The sequence below is a fragment of the Falco peregrinus genome, chromosome 9, assembly GCF_023634155.1.
Source record: "Falco peregrinus isolate bFalPer1 chromosome 9, bFalPer1.pri, whole genome shotgun sequence".
NCBI lineage: Eukaryota > Metazoa > Chordata > Aves > Falconiformes > Falconidae > Falco > Falco peregrinus.
Genome location: NC_073729.1, coordinates 11,981,673 through 11,999,043, shown reverse-complemented (window position 1 = coordinate 11,999,043; position 17,371 = coordinate 11,981,673). Strand labels below are relative to the sequence as shown.

Genomic DNA, 17,371 nt, shown 5'->3' with positions numbered 1-17,371 from the left:
AGCAAATGTTGCCAGCACCATGTGGGATAGCCACACCTAACTGGTTTGTGACAACCTGCAAAGAACACGCATAAAAAGCAGCAGTTTTCAAAAACTGCAATCCTAACTTGGAATATCTGAAATTTTTTTTCAGGAAGGACAGCTTGTTCACATTTGTGAATCATATCATTAAGGTATACCCATTCTGAAGGTATTAAGTCAAATAGCTGGTATATTAATGAACAACACATCATTATCTAAAGTAGCAATCCAGATCTGTTTAGATGACAATATGAAAATGCCTGAAAGATGCCCTGCACAAAGTCCCTTCCTTTTGTACTGCTTTTTAAAAATACTGAGATTAGTATTTCAGAACGGCATTTGTTCTGATTAGTGGTTTTAATGTCAGTGGTAATGACATTGGCCATTAGTTCTATATGAAATTACATATCTGTCTCTTTTAGCTGGTTATAGGCAACATTCTCATTTTAAGAGCCTACATACAGCAAAGTAAGAGGTTATGCAGGCCTTTTTGTAGTCAAAACAGTAAGTATATAAGAATTTTTTGTGGCTTGCTTTATTTTTTCATTATGAAATAAAGTAGCCAAACCCTTACTGTCACCTCCTCTGATCTGGTGCTCAGAGACAAAAACATCTTGGCGTTATAGTGCTTATCAGCTTTTTATATGGATGTCAATCAAATTTCATTGACTCAGTGGTCGTTTTATTGTAGTTTTCTTTTCCCTGGCTCTTCTGGGACATGCACACATTTAAATTATTCATTGGGTTAAACGCTTACCTGCCCTGCATTTGAGCAGAGCTTCAGAAGGATTCTCCCCCTCCTCCTGTGGAAATCTGAAACTCTGTTTTTATGTTCAGCTGTTGATACCTGCATATAAAACTTCGTTGTCCATGTAATGGTCCTAAATTCTTTTGCATCATTTCATAAATGGTTTTCTTAATATGTCATCTAAATATGCTATCTAATTTGTTCTGTTAGTTGTGGAGTTCTAGGAGAGTATTATTTTCCACTCAGTTTTAGATCTTTATTTTCTTAATATCTTTCCTTCAAAGCACTTTTCAGGATGTTATGGTCTCAACATGTATTCAATAGAACAGATGTTGTGTAGGTGCCGCTGGTAGGCAGGAGGTGCAGAGTTGGAAGTTCAAGGATGTGAAATGTGTTTCCATGTTCATAATGTTATTTGTATCAATAGCAAAAAGTTCTAAAGATGAATAAATAAGTTTTCTTCCCAGAAAGTGTATGTGATGCAGTGTAAGCCTATAAAAAAAGAGGGATGTAACTTTTGCTGACTAGAGGTATAATGGGCAGTAAATTAATTATTTGTCTAAAATACGCAGTTTTCACGGTCTATGTAATCAGCTAAACTCTCAACTTCAAAAACAACAGTGTTTTCACATCATCAGCACACCCAGAACTGACACTGAATCAGTGGAAATGTAGTCCACAAACTCTCAACTACCTACCACTTCTGACGGTCATCAGACCCCTGGTTTCTCTTGGTTTTACACTTCTTTCTTCCTATCTGAAAATGCTACTACTGTATCCTTAGCACAAGCAAGATCAGATAGATTCATAGAATCATTTAGGTTGGAAAAGACCATTGAGATCATTGAGTTCAACCGTTAACCCAGCACTGCCAAGTCCACCACTAAACCACGTCCCTAAGCACTGCATCTACAAGTTTTTTAAACACCTCCAGGGATGGTGATTCCACCACCTCCCTGGGCAGCCTGTTCCAGTGCTTGACCATCTTTCAGCAAAGACACTTTTCCCAATACCCAATCTAAACCTCCCCTGGTGCGACTTGAGGCCTTTTCCCTCTGTCACTTGTTATCTGGGAGAAAAGACCAACCCCCACCTCACTACAACCTCCTTCCAGGTAGTTGTAGAGAGCAGTAAGGTCCCCCCGGGTCTCCTCCAAACTGAACAACCTCAGTTCCATCAGCTGCTCCTCATAAGACATATTATATACTCAAATGAATCTACTGTCCAGGCTTAGCTCTGCTAAGGAACTTGGAGAAGTATAAGCCGTTTCAAACTACCATATGCTCCATATAGTTACTAAATCCATGGAATCAATCAGATTTCCTAGCATAAAACATATATGACTATCTTAATCAAAATTCTATTTCAAACAGCTATCATAACACTACTTTCTGCTCTCCTTTTCTCTCTAATATGCCCACTTAATCACAACAATAATTTTTACCCACAAGCAAAGTCAGAGCTTGGCTGACTGTGAAGCACCACACAAACTCGGTATTTCTGAAGCTGTTTCAGGCTGTTGGCTTTTCCTCCACTACTGCACAACAAGCATCTAATACATTGCTTTAATTTATCTGAAAAAATATTTGCATTTGTGCTGCCACAGCTAGAATAGCTTCCAGTAGCCAGACTGGTGAGTTTAACAACTAGCAAGAGATTCTCTGCACTCCACTGTGCAGTAGAAATCCTGATGTTCTTCCTGTTCAGATCTGTCCTTACATAATAACAAAGTATTGCTGGAAAATTCTTTATGCATGGGTGAGGCAAACGGCTTTCTTCTACAAATATAGTACACATAGCATCCAGTAATAAAATTCACATTGATTCCGATGGTACAAGCTCAACCCTATAAACGGTGTTACTGGTTGAACTAGCTAGTATCACAGAGACAGAATATATGCTCAGACTGCCTTTTTCTACTTCTTTTACTTGTGTGCTAATCAAATGTTAAACCAAAAGTAACCTCAAAGTTTTATTCTGCAAAATACTATTTTCACCATTTCTCTCCAGTTCATCTCCACAACCACCTTCCTTTTATATATATTTATATTTATACTTTTCAGGGATATCAGTAGAACACAACAGTGTTGATTCAACACTCAAAAATACATCTTGCAGCAAGTTGAGTTGTCTGTTGGTTTGCCAAAGGCCTTCTTAACCCCTGCCCACAGCAGTGATAGCAACTAGATTGTCACTTAGGAAAAAAACTTGTAAAGCAAAATCATGTTTGTGCTCTTTTAGCCTTAAAAAAAACCAACCCCAAACAACAAACCACACACACACCCCAAACAAGGGAAAAAAAGAGCATTTTCTTATGCTGCTAAGTATATGGCATCTCTATAGCTGGAGATCCAAATCATGCTGACAAAAAGAAAATAGAATAAAAATAAAGAAAATGGAAAACATTAGGATGCAGGAGACTATTTAGTACTTTGCTTCACTCTATGCTATGTGACAGGAATTGCCAGCAAGCTGATCAGGCTCACAGTGGAAAAGTACTGCCCGCTTCAGCCAGCGAAAGCAGGATTCCCCAGCCCTGTGGGGCTCTCAGGATTGTCACCTAGAACTTAATGTTCCGGATTTACTTTGCAACTGGTATTTGCCACTGGTTTTATGCATATGCACGTGTAGGGGAAGGAAAAGGGACATACTGGTCTCTTACAGCAAATTCACATCATTTACAAACTTTAGGCTTTTCCTGTGGGCACTGTCAAACTTGTTCAACCTGTCACAGAACACCGTCTTAAAATTTTAAAGCCTTTAAATGGTAATGTATACTTGTATTGGAAGCAGAAGTAAAGATGATGATATATATTCCTATTTTACCGGGTGTGTTGACAACACAGAAATTAAAAAGGTCAGTTTTAGGATGCACCTGGGTACATTTTTACACTAGCTTCCTTCAGGGAAATCCATAGGCCATTCTTGGGACACTTGAGCCAGATGTGTTGAGGTATGCATGGAAAGGTTTAGGTTCCTGCCAGTTTCGTAAATCTGTCATTCATGTGGATACTGGAAACATTTGAAATTTGTCATTTTACTAAAAAATGAACTAACAAGCAAGCAAAAAACCAAAACCCACCAAAGATCTGTAATGTATAAAGCCAGCCAGTGCCTATCCTTATGCCCCGGCAGCAGTTACTGACTGTGCCTTAGATCAGCCTGTTTCTCCTCTGAACGTTGGGCAATATTACACAACCGTGGCTCAAATTTGTGTTCATACTGCTTACAAGTATCCATACAGAAATTAACAGAATGAAGTAGGAAGTGCAAAAATCGATTTTATGATACTTATATTATTATAATTTATTATTATTGTATTTTTAAATATTTGTTTTAAATACTGTATTCCTAAACACTGCATATAATTTTTTTTAAGATGTTCAGCCTTGCATGTTGTGCTGCACACAAAGCGTGTGAGCATTGTGTACCTGTCTGCAGAAGAGTGGAGGAAGGAAGAGGAGAAAACATGCCTCCATTTGTCCTCTAATAATCTTTGCATTTATGTGTTGAACAGTTACACGATAAAATATAGTAAAATGGGCATAAAACTATTTGTCTTAAAGAAGGGGCAGAAGATAGGTAATTTTTTGCCAAGTGCTCTGAAATTGTAAAATTACAGGAGGGTCAGGTTTACAGCTATAATTTAACACATACAAAGACTTGTAGGCAAGGAGTCTTTGTAGGCAAATATCTCCTACTGAAGTGTTCCATTACAGTTTCAATATTAATATAATGTAAACACACAATTATTTTTTTTATATTAATAACATCATTGATACTTCCTTTCCTAACAAAGCATTCAAAGCCTTAACTGGGCATGCCTCTCACAAGAATCACTTGTGACGGAAGTTTTCCATTCCTATGTGTCTAAAGTAGTCAAGTCATTTCCAACCCTCTGCCTTTAAATGGTGCGATCGTTGCTGCCTCTCTTGTGGTTTCTGAGAGCAGGTGGGCACAGAGCACTGAAATGTCATGTCACACATGTCACACACGTACCAACGCACTCAGCATCAGCTCAGGTGCCGGACACAGCAGTGAGCGGCTTCGCACCGCCCTTGCCCTTCCCTGCAAGAGCTGACCTCTGTCTATCCTGCAATGTCCATATTAGACATACTCTTAATCTAAAGATCAGGTATACAAACACATGTGTCTGACATTTTTACTATGTACTGTTTAGACTTCTGCTATGTACTGTTTAAAATATTAAATTCCTATAGGGAATTCTTAGAAACCTTTATAATGCAGTAAATCCTTTAGTTAATTGAAGTCAGTTAGCACGCTTTTTCAGACTAATCACTGCTACGTACTTGACAAATATATCAGGATATTGTATTCGCAGAGTGAAGTTGATGCCATCATTCATTATTTTATTACTTTACATTAGACAAATTGTTCTATTGAAACCAGAGTTTTATCTGTCATAAAAAAAAAAGGCATTTGCATCCTTTTTCTGGGGAAGGCAGGATTATTGTCATCAAACACTTAGAAACTCTTCTACTCAGAGTCTAATTCAATGTAACTTAATTTACACAGTAAGAAACAGCTTGTAAAGACTCTGGAACAAAAGTCGCCAGAACATTTTGCCCATGAACAAATGCCTACTTCTGCAACTTGGCTCTTGAAAGGAAAATAGATATGGTAACTTTCAGATATCTTACATTTAAAACTGTGTGATAACTACTCAAAAATCATTGTCTTTGGCCTGTTCTGTTTTTTCTAATGTGCCAAGAGTGCTATGAGCCAGAAAAAATACACAAATTAAAGACCACATTTTTTACAGAGACGCAAGCATTTATAGGAAGAATAAACTAGAAGAATGACTAGAGAAGTATAGTATATGTGCATTATATATACATACAGCTGCCTAACTCGAAAATGGAAGATAAATAACACTAAAAAAACCTTACATTAAAAATAAACATAGTTTTTAGATGCTCATAAAGCAGTGTGTTTTGGCATAAAATTGAAAAAAGTCCCAAGTCCTGTAATTGAAGAAAACTTGGGTTTACATCAGATCAGTACTTGGTAGAGCAGAATTGCCAAAATTGTATTTGTTGTTTCTCATGAGAAAGATCCCATGAAGAGGTCCAGCTTTTCATCTGTGAACAGAAACTCCAATTCAGGCCTGACTTTCTTTTCCATTTGCATAGGAATGTGATAGTTGCTCATCAGAATCACAGAGCACTGCATGATTCAGCACGATTTCTTCCTAAGGGAATGGCTGACAAAGGCTGGATGAATAGAGGCATTTTCACATACACTGGCAGAAACCTGCAAAAGTCTTGGCTGAACTCTCTAGTGCTGGCAGCAGCCATTAATCTCTTACTTAAACGAGCACTAAAACTCTATTAATGAGTGCTTTTTCGCACACATACACACAGTAGCACTTCCAAGCACTTTAGGCATTGAAATTTGTATTATCTTTTAGGGCGTAAAAAGTACCCAGCAATCAAAATCTCAGGGTATTTCTCTGCTATTTCATTTGCAATTTTTGTCTCATGAAAGATTTTTTGATTATTATCATACGACTAAGACATAAGCGTGCTGTTGCAGCTCACGTATTAAACTGTAAATCTCCTTGAATGATGTCCAAGCTGTTTCTCACATGTTAAATGGAGACTGAAATGGGACAGCCCTCTCCCTGTCCTACAGAATTCCCCATCTCTGCATACAGCCACAGTGGCATGCCAGTGTCGGGCATTTCCCAGTTTGAAGCACCAGTTCCATTGCTCTCTAGCAGCAAACTCGAGTCCGTGATTTCATGTCCAATTTGCAGGAGAGCTGCTCCCTCTGCTGAGTTTTCTGTCGATCGCCACCGGCACCTGATGTCCTTCCTGACCATGCTGGGCCCCAGTCCGGACTGGAACGTGGGGCTCTCTGCCGAAGACCTCTGTACCAAGGACTGCGGCTGGGTTCAGAAAGTCGTTCAGGATTTAATACCCTGGGATGCTGGCACAGACAGCGGCGTTACCTATGAGGTACGCAGACTATTTGGAATATATTCCAAAGATAAAGTTTACCTTAAAGCAGTGAGGAATGAAAGCTATTTGATCCACAGTAGTACCATATATGCCTTTATATGAGTAAAAATTTTGCTTGTAATGAATTAAAAGCCATTTAGGTAGATGCTGGCTACAGTTGCTGTTGGTCGTTGTGTCTGAATTCCCTCAGCATTATTATTAATGGGATAATACTACGTTCACCTGAGATATTATAAACCTGTTGAATAAATGGAGGACTTAGTATGCTGAAAACTAAGCATTAAGGTCTCCAGCCCCTTTGATACAGATGCGAGCGCCATTAGCAGCCACATCAACTTGAATTCTTCTACCGTTTCAACCCGATACCAACTATTCTGTTTGGCACAGAAAATGTAACTATTCCTTACAGGACAGACTGAAACTCTAGACTTCTCATCACTGAGACTAAAACCATCAATTTTCTCTGTCTCCATCACACTCCCAGTCTAGGAAAAGATTCACATCATCCTCAGGTAAAGTCCTGGTTTTGACCGAATGTGTTGGGTCAGGTTAATGAACTGATTAGGTCTCCATAGGTGACAAGCATACCTACGCCGTGTGTCTATACAAACAGCACAGTACAGACCGCTGAAGTTAGACAAGATTAGTCACATCCTCAAGGACCACAGATACTCCCTTTTCAGATGACAGAATACGTTTGGCTTTTTCTTTCAGACCTGGTCTCTTTAGAACCTAAGGAATTTCTCCAGTTATAACGCACCTCTGGAGGCATACTGAATATATATTTTTTAAAATGTATGTAGTTAGCTAACCACACAACAAGGCATACATCTTATTGTGAACCCAGCTTCAGGGTTTAATCCCGAAGTGTTAGAGAAGTGGTGGCTCCTGACAAAAAAACCCACGGACCACCTTACCATTAAGTATGAACGTACTGAGTTCATCTTCTATTAGAATTTCCCAATTTAGCATTTTGGAGAAGTTTTAATTTATGCAGATGAATTGTATTATTAATAATAATAATTAGGTTCTTTTAAAACTTTTTTTCCCATTTTGATTGCAGTCTCCTAACAAACCTACAGTGCCTCAAGAGAAGATCAGACCCCTTACAAGCTTAGATCATCCTCAAAGTCCATTTTATGACCCAGAAGGAGGATCTATCAAGCTTGTAGCCAGAGTTGTCATTGAAAGAATTGCACGCAAGGTATAGTATATATACAAAAAATTCTGAAGCAAGCAAAAAACCCCACTTCATAAACCAAAAAAACCAATTTTTCCTCTCCCTTCCCTCCAAATCTACACTCCTTAACCTACCCACAACAAAGATAATGGTAGAAAAGAACTAGAACTGTCTTAGGGTGTTACTTCTCCAGGATTTTTTTAAAGTGTGCATAGGAATTAGAAGAGAAAAAAGCACTGCAGATGCAGTAGTGCCCCACAGTACCCTTTTTTAGCCTCTCTCACTGTGTACAACTATGAGTTTCCTATATCCAATCTCCACAATACTTTTTTTTGCAGGGGGAGCAATGCAATATCGTGCCTGATAACATAGATGATATTGTGGCAGATCTAGCACCAGAGGAAAAAGAAGAAGGTACATTTTACATTTGTTTGTGCTTACTAATTTATGTGTTGTTCCACTCTCCACTGTCATTTCTAGATAAAGTACAAAACTGTCTTAGGAGCAAAAGTCCCACACAATGCCAAACAGTGATTTAGGTTTTCATCTTTTCTGGTATCTACTATTAGCCTTCCCTTATACAGCAAAGAAATTGCATGTATACCTGGAAGATGGCAATAACAAGAAAAGCGATAAAGGAGAGAAGTCTTTTGGGTTTTGGGTTGTTTTGTTTTTTTTTTTGTTAATTAAAGTTGGCAATTGTTCTCTTGGGCTAAAATGGAGAAGACAGAATGCGGGAGGAAAGAATGCATCTATCCCATTAGCATCTAAAGTAATCACTAGCCAAGCAAAGAGAAGCAAATGGAAGACCGCATTTTAACATTCACTGCCTTTTCTTACTTTTTAGATGATACCCCTGAGACCTGCATATATTCAAACTGGTCCCCATGGTCAGCGTGCAGCTCTTCTACCTGTGAAAAGGGCAAGAGGATGAGGCAGAGAATGCTTAAAGCCCAGCTGGACCTGAGTGTGCCCTGCCCCGATACCCAAGATTTTCAGCCATGCATGGGTCCGGGCTGCAGTGATGAAGGTAATCAAGAGGAAAGAGGAGAGGAGAAAAACACCTTGTAGGGTTTACACTTGCTTTAAAGTTTTTAAAGCTGTTGGTTGCCGTAGTATGACTTGGGTTATGCCAAACAGAGGACTAACTGCTGAAGAATAAAAACTGAAACTGTCTCTGGTCAATTCTGTAGTTCATCTGAGTCAGTGCATGAAGCACACAGAAGCATAAAGGAGTAAAGTAAGCAATAGAGGAGAGGACAGAATGCGAAGGGCAGCGTAAAAGTGAATCTGCACACGAATGGGCAGCTACAGATTTATGAGCAATTCTGCTAATATTAGCAATTAAAATGGTTCTTTGTATTTTAGATGGTTCCACTTGCATGATGTCTGACTGGATTACATGGTCCCCCTGTAGTGTTTCCTGTGGGATGGGAACGCGATCTAGAGAGAGATATGTAAAACAATTCCCTGAAGATGGCTCTATGTGCAAAGTGCCTACTGAAGAGACTGAGAAATGTATTGTAAATGAGGAATGTTGTAAGTATTTTACGTGGCTGTGTAAAATCCAGCCAATAGCAGGAGCACTGCCCAAACCATTTTTTCATATGAGCTCTACTAGTGAATGATTTTCTCTGTCCATTTTGAACAGCCCCTAGCAGCTGCCTTGTCACTGAATGGGGAGAGTGGGACGAATGCAGTGCTAGCTGTGGCATGGGGATGAAGAGACGACACAGAATGATCAAGATGACTCCTGCTGATGGATCTATGTGCAAGGCAGAAACTATGGAAGCAGAGAAATGCATGATGCCTGAATGCCGTAAGTGTCCATGATTTTATCTCCACTGTTACAAAGAGAGGCATCATTTCTGACACATTGCTCCATCACGCAAAGAATATAGCTAAATCCAAGCAATGTTGCTTTTTCTTGTTCTTAAAACCAGATCCCCTAGGGAACATGCATTAAGTATTATATATCAGGATGACAGTATCAGTAAAAAAAGTAAAAATTGGTATCCTATCACTGTATCACCCATACAGTGATGTATATATTAGCAAGCCATAACTAAGCAACTCTGATTTAAGGAATATGAGGTATTTTAATCATAAGGCTAGAATAAAACAGTGCCTTCTCCTTTTAGTCCATGAACAGTTCAGAGATTGAGGTGCTCCTTTTACACAGCCATCTCGCCCTTAATGTGACTATTAATATTGTTTTTAATTTCCTAAGAAATGCAAAGATTTTCATCAAAGACAGAAAGAACAAAGTTTTAGAAGATTTTTGGTAGATAAAAAGAGGAATTTTCACATTTTAGACTATATCGATTTGACTTCCAGTTCTGTTCACTACAACAATCCAGGGTTTTTTGCAGGAGTTATGATTGAAATATACCTTAAACAATATATTCCCTGGAAGCACCGGGACTGTGCAGATATGAATAAGCTATAGAAAAAGACAGCAAAGAAAAGGTATTAAAACCAAGAAAATCTTTCAGTGTAATGTAGTGTTTTTTGAGCTTCTCCAGCAAAATCATTCAACTTGTGATTCATTTTGTCCAAAGTAACAACAAAATATAATTGATTGATGACAGATAAAACATAGTACATTTCCCACCTATATTATTTTCAAAATGTATGCCTTCATGATTTATGTATAGCAAGAACTCATTACCTTTTTATTTTCATATTAGATACCATCCCCTGCCTACTCTCTCCTTGGTCTGAATGGAGTGACTGCAGTGTAACATGTGGGAAGGGGATGCGAACCCGGCAAAGGATGCTGAAATCTGCTGCTGAGCTTGGAGACTGCAATGAGGAGCTGGAACAAGCAGAAAAATGCATGCTGCCGGAATGCCGTAAGCATGGGAACCTCACTGCAAAGAGGGAAAAGGGGGTGAATTCTGAGTGTCACAGTCTATGGGTCAAAACTCTCTCAGCATCACTTCTAAGACAGGAGTGATATCAAATGTGGACTTTTCAGGTTTTGTTGGTTGTTTTTTTTATTGTTTTTGTATTATTATCATGCACTTTCAGCTATTGAGAGCTGGAATATGACCACATCCTAATTTCAGCTTGCCTTACTTAACCCTACACTGATTACCAATATTGCTTTGGTTATATGGTTTCTGCATATTTCACACACTACAACTTCAGGCAGCAGTTTGTGCACTTCCTGACTCTAAATTAGTCAAAATTATAAAGCCTATTTTTTACTCATATGCAGAGTATGTGCTAGGAAGGAAGGAAAGAAGGATTAAAATCACCTGTGATTCTTTTAGCTCACAGAAAGAGCACAGAAGAGGCTTACTCTTTGATATGTCTGAACTGTATCATAGCCTTTTCACTGACCTACAGCTCTTTGCAATCTGGACTGTCATATGAGCCAGTGGCTAGCATGGTCACCAGCGCATCGATTTTTTGCCTTATTCCACTAAAATCCCCCACTTATTGGGTGGTGCAAATATCTAGTTGCTTTGCAGTCTTTGTGAAGCAGGATAGCCTGAGGCACTGCTGAATGAATAAGATATGATTGCTTTTAGCATCCTGTTGCCAGCTGGTTTATGAGGCTGTATAAATAATTACATTATTTTTCACAGAAAGTAAGGCTTTTACATTGTAATTTGCTAATTCAGCTTTTCTTAAATAATGTGAAATATCATTTTGATTATTACTCATTGTGGCTGTACATTTTAAGCAGAGGTGAAAGATGAAAACTTTTAAGACATAATGGTATTAGTGAATCTTTCTCATTGCACAATGCTACCAGTAAAGCAGGGCTTAGATCTGAGAGGTATCAGATTCTTTATAAATATAATTCAATTTCTAACAGCTTTTCATTATAGAACAGACATATGGGTGAGAAAATTCAGGGCGGCACAAGAGAATTATTTATATGTTCTTTGTAATTTTAGCGATCTGCCAGCACCACTCTTGAAAAAGCAATTGAGGAAGATGTAAAACAATCGTTCTGCTAGAAATGGACTCAGAAAATTTTGGCCTGTAGCCTCACAACACTGGCTGAAAAGACTGGAGCCCTAAATTGCATTCACGTATTCAGCATGTAAAAACTCATTAGGCACATCTGTGTTTCTTCTTCACCGTATGTTTAGGTCTCACAGCTTTCATGCAATATTTTTTATTCTTTGCAGCCATCGACTGTGAACTAACAGAGTGGTCCCAGTGGTCTGAATGCAATACCTCATGTGGAAAGGGCCATATGATTAGGACAAGAATGATCAAAATAGAACCACAGTTTGGAGGAACAGCATGCCCAGAAACTGTCCAACGTACAAAATGTCGAGTAAGGAAATGCCTGAGAGGCCCAGGTATGGAGAAAAGGCGCTGGAAAGAGGCCCGAGAAAAAAGGAGAAGTGAACAAGCAAAAAAAAATATTGATAGTGAGCAATATCCAGGTGAGTGTGAAACCATTTCTCATTATGCTCGTGTCTGTTTGTCTTTTCTGCATCACAGGAGTTTGTGAGCAGCTCTACTTCATGCTTTGAGAACATTTTCAGCATTTCAGTCTAGGGAGAGTTTTAGCAATAAAGCATAGCCACTCCTGGTGTTTTCCCATCACGAAACATGTGCGAAGAAGTTTAGAGCACAATGGAGGACACACCTGTCCATGTGCTATCACAGAAAATATTTTAGCTTCTTCACTACAAAGTGTGGAGTGTGAAAAAATCTAGAATTTAGACCTGGCAAAGGACAGATTGCAATTTCTGCAGACCTGCGTGATAGCCTTTGCATCCAGTTACATTTGAACTTTGAAAGTATTTGTTCCCAGATCCAATGCTGAGTTTCAAAACTGAAGTGATTTCCATCGGGGTACTCTGATTCAGACTCAGACTGCTCCGAGAGATCTGCTTGGACTGCTTTTTCAATAAGGGACAGTATTATCAAGCATTGATGACTCAAACCAATAAACGTAACATCTTGTGATACAGTTTACATTATATAGATATTAGTTACTACTAAGTTTTGGTTCATGCTTGCCCAACATTTAACAGTTTTTTTAATTTGTCTGTCTTTGATAATGTAGACAATAAATTTATTTTTAAATACATTTTTTTCAGTGCTTGACAAATGCACCTTTGTTATACTTAACTGGGGTTTTGTAATTCCTACTGTAATGAACTAAGCAATATCTGTTTAGATTCAAAAGATGTAAATGTGCACACTTGCATAGTGGAACACATACTGAGATATGTAGGTTAGACTGCAATATTTAATTACTTGATTACTTTAATTAGTACTTAATTAAAAACTTATTCAAATTTCTTATTTTTCCAGTTTGTAGGCTGAAACCATGGACTGCTTGGACAGAATGTTCTACACTCTGTGGAGGTGGAATTCAGGAACGCTACATGATGGTAAAGAAGAGGTCCAAAAGTACTCAGTTTACTAGTTGCAAAGACAAAAAGGAGCTAAGAGCATGTAATGTTCATCCTTGTTAACAAAACACAAGGCTTCCAAGTGATGCACTCTGAGCTAAATGGAAAGTCAACCTTGGTTTGGTTTTTAAAACAAAAGATATAAAGTGTATATTAGTTTTCATTTTTGCAGTGTGGTTTGCTTTTTAGTCTTGCTGGTGCAAGAAACATATTTTATATTTCCTCACAGATTATGCTGAGAGTAAAACTTTGATACTCCAGCCAGCCCTTAATGCATAAAAATACTAAGTCATTTAACTAAAATACAGACATATCTGTGGACATGGAATAGCCATATAGAAATACGACTTGTAAAGACATGGGATGCATGCATATTAACATAACTAAGTTAAAGTGACATGTTTCATATGTGGGAGGATTTCTCTCTCGATTTGATTTTGAAAATCCAAAGCAGTGCCTATGTGATTACACAACTATGCCAAGGAGTAGTTTCAGTAATGCTGGTTCAATAATATTAACAGTGCATGTTTATCTTTTTACACTACCAGGTTAAGCTGATAGTTACGATAGTTATCCTATATACTTTTCTTCACATGGATGCTATGGTCCATGCAAAATGGTCTTTGTTTCTTTAAAACTTAAAAAGGAAATAATTTGTGCAGCTCAATAGTGGTGTCTGCCCACTACACAGTCACAGTCAAAACTACACACAAAGAAAACACAAGTGTCATAATATATTTAGATGCCGTATTCTTATATGGGTCTGTCCTCTGCCTCTCGAGGTAGTTATGGAACTAATAGAAATTGGTCTAAACAGAGAGCTGCAACAGCTGTCGTGGAAAGACTTCCACATGAGAAAGAGTAAAAAAATTAGATTCAGTTTTGAAAGGATGTTAATCACAGGCAAAGAGAGAAAGAGGTTTATAATATAATAAAAATGGTAGAGAAAAGGCGAGCCAGGTTCTTATGCATCCCTTATAACAAACAAAGGGAATGGAGCCTCTGAAATGAAATGATGGCAGCATCTTAATTAGAGCTTGACATAGGAATATATTTATAGCAGTGCCATTTATGGTTTTTTACTCAAGAGTATAGAAGGATCTAAAAATTACTAAATTTGTGAGAAATTCTCATTGGTAGATATAGTAGACTGGATAAATGTCTTTCCTGACCACTTGAGTGATCAACAAACTGCCTGAGATTAGAAAACAGCTCCTTATCATTCTACTTGCTATTTCACACCATCTCCTGTAGAGTTTAGCTCTCATCCCTACACGCAATCAGGTGTAGGACCAGTGAGACCTTGGGCTTCACTTGCTATTGGAATATAATACTGTCCTGTAAGTTTAACAAGATAACATTAAAGATGAGAGGTGAAGGTGATGGGTTACCTTTTGGTCCAGGAAAGGCAGCATACACCTGTGTCTCTACATAAAGTAACAGCAATGCACTGAAAATAAAGACTGTTGATGCTGAGTCTTAAAACAAGCTTGAGAGAAATGAATGGAGAAAAATTGATTTTATAGTCTCTTTAAACCAGCCTTAAGTAATTTACTCCCTTCCTTAACAACTGGTCAGAATCCTGAGAACCTGGCACCCAGGTTTTAAGTGTCTGCATTTGATGTGAACCACAATCCACTGAGACTGTTCAACTTCACCATCACCACCCTGGAATCCTCTCATTGCCTCTCTGTGCCTGCACGGGCTAGGCGGGCTGGCTGCATTACACTGTGGGGCTTTTCATCATCAGTTCTCCACTGAACACTGCAAGGGCTGCTCAGAACTTCCACAGCTGTCACATCCCATCCCCTCAAGGTATTTTACTGCTTCTTTTAAGATCTGGAATGAAGGGAGGGCCAGGGAAATAATGGAATCAACTACAGTGTTAAGCCTCTCCCACCGCTGCTAAATGGAGTGGGTGCAAGCCCACAGAGAACCAAACCACAAGAAAAAAAAAAAAAAAATACAACAAGGTTTAATGCTAAAACCAAACATTCTATGTTTTGCACAGCTTGGCTCATTTAATAATATTAATTCAGATAGTTTTCCTCCTTGTGTCTGGTGAAAAGTTCTGCAGTTTATGCCTCTCTCTGTCCCTAATTAACGTATGTATGATATTACCTTGCACATTACCCTTTTATGACCAAAAACAACCTAAAAGCCAACAAAAAAACCCAGTGGAATGATACTGATACTGGAGGAGTGACCAGCTGAGCATATTTCAGGTGAGGAAACTGATGGCTGCAGAGAAGGGCTACAGCAATTATTGCCAGGTGCTCAGCCAGGGCAGAGCTACACGTGCAGTCAGGACCCACAGAGCACCCACCTCTGTGAGATGCTGTTGCTGAGTCTGACAGAGGCTATCCCAGCTGAGGCTAACAATTCATAAAAATAATCTAGAACTATGAAATGTGTGACAGTGGTTTTTGTAGGTTTGGATATGTGAAATTGGATATTGGGGCAGAAGGAGCAGCAGAAGAAAGTTTCTCCTGAATGGAAAATGAAAAAAAAAAATGCTGTGAGTTTATGGACTATATTTTATGTCATCAACTCTTACCACTTGTTCAAGCTAATCTTGCAAAGCTGTGCCTGTTTCTGCAAATAATCAGTTGAAACCAATGTTGTATTTCCATTTTCATGTTTGTTCCAGTTCATCAAGCTGTTTTGTCTTTTAATTACTCCCTTTGCCAAAGGCTACATAGTCCAAATACACCTTTAGGTATGCAGGAAATATACAACACCTTTCTGAACATGCCCACAAAACTGTCCATTAAAGCAATCTTGGCATTCCTTTCACTGTGGTTCTTACTAATTTGATCGTCCATATACTCTTTTTTTTTTTTTTTTTTTTTTTTTTTTTTAAACCTTAGGAGGCTGTTCAGTGTAATTTCCAGTCATTTCTCTTAGGCTCATTAAAGTTATGATTGTTGGAAAATTATTTTTTCCCCACCTTGTTAATACATGCAATGACAACGTAGATTGCACTGGATCAGAAATCATTCCTGCTTAGGTTCAGCCTTTCACACTGTTCTTCTGTTGACACATTTTACAAATCCCTGGTCTTTCTTCTAATTTGATACAAAATGAATATTTAAGCTTGTTACATTTTGTAAAAAAAGACACAAACAAAAACAACTGAAGAAAAAATAAGAGGTTGATTTTCTATTCAGAAAAAATAAAAAAGCTCTGATATACAATATGTAGAAGTATTGCATTGTTACTGTAAACTTTCTAGTAGTGTAATAGCCACTGATTATCAATCAATAAAGATGAGAACTGTTCTTTCTCTTATCTCCTGAATAATATTGCTGAACTGAAAGCACAGATGTCACTCCAGTTTTGTAGACCTCAACTATCAGATCTTAGCATTGTGTGTATGGGTTTTTTTCTAACATACAAACTGTAGAAGCTTTACATGTAACAAAAAAAAGTTAGGGGCTTAACAAAAGTACAGTAGGACTCTCTGTGTGCAGCATACAATTTAAACAAATTTTTGTTTGATTGCATTTTTAGATTTCCTTCATTGTTTTTGTTTGCTGTGGAATTATGAAAAAGCTACCATGAACATTTCTTACCAAAGTCTTGTGTAGATGTTTTGTAGCTGTCTGGCTAACACATTATTATTATTTTGGAATAAAGACATCTTTACTATGAATTTTGCACTTGTATGAAGTTCTGTTCAACTGATACGATTGTGTACACCAAAATCCCCATGCATTTACTAATGTACGGAGTCAAGTCATGATCCTAGGTAAATTTTACTCCTGTTCAAGCTAATGGGATATTTGGATCGGGCTGGATTTTGTTAGAGCCAGTCATTCTTTTTACTTGGAAGTTTTTTTTTTTTTGTCAAAGAAACCTCCTCAGGAGGATGGGGCAAGGCTCTTCTCAGCAGTGGCAGGACAAGGGGCAACGGGCACAAACTGCAACAGAGGAAGTTCCAGCTGAATATGAGGGAAAATATCTGTACCCTGAGGGTGACCGAGCCCTGGCACAGGCTGTCCCTGGAGGCTGTGCAGTCTCCTTCTCTGGAGATGTTCAAAAC

The 17,371-nt window shown here is 38.3% G+C and overlaps 1 protein-coding gene across 1 annotated transcript in view; it reads left to right on the top strand.

Moving 5' to 3' along the window:
- SPON1 (spondin 1) overlaps positions 1-16,981 on the top strand; it is a 199,301-nt gene extending 182,320 nt beyond the window's left edge. Inside the window, exons 8-16 of the mRNA XM_005231472.3 lie at positions 6,549-6,750; positions 7,817-7,957; positions 8,272-8,347; positions 8,781-8,963; positions 9,302-9,472; positions 9,585-9,752; positions 10,624-10,788; positions 12,082-12,345; positions 13,226-16,981. Coding sequence (XP_005231529.1) covers positions 6,549-6,750; positions 7,817-7,957; positions 8,272-8,347; positions 8,781-8,963; positions 9,302-9,472; positions 9,585-9,752; positions 10,624-10,788; positions 12,082-12,345; positions 13,226-13,389 — 1,534 coding nt within the window. The 3' untranslated portion in view covers positions 13,390-16,981. The remainder of the gene's footprint in view (positions 1-6,548; positions 6,751-7,816; positions 7,958-8,271; positions 8,348-8,780; positions 8,964-9,301; positions 9,473-9,584; positions 9,753-10,623; positions 10,789-12,081; positions 12,346-13,225) is intronic.
- Positions 16,982-17,371: the final 390 nt, after the last annotated feature.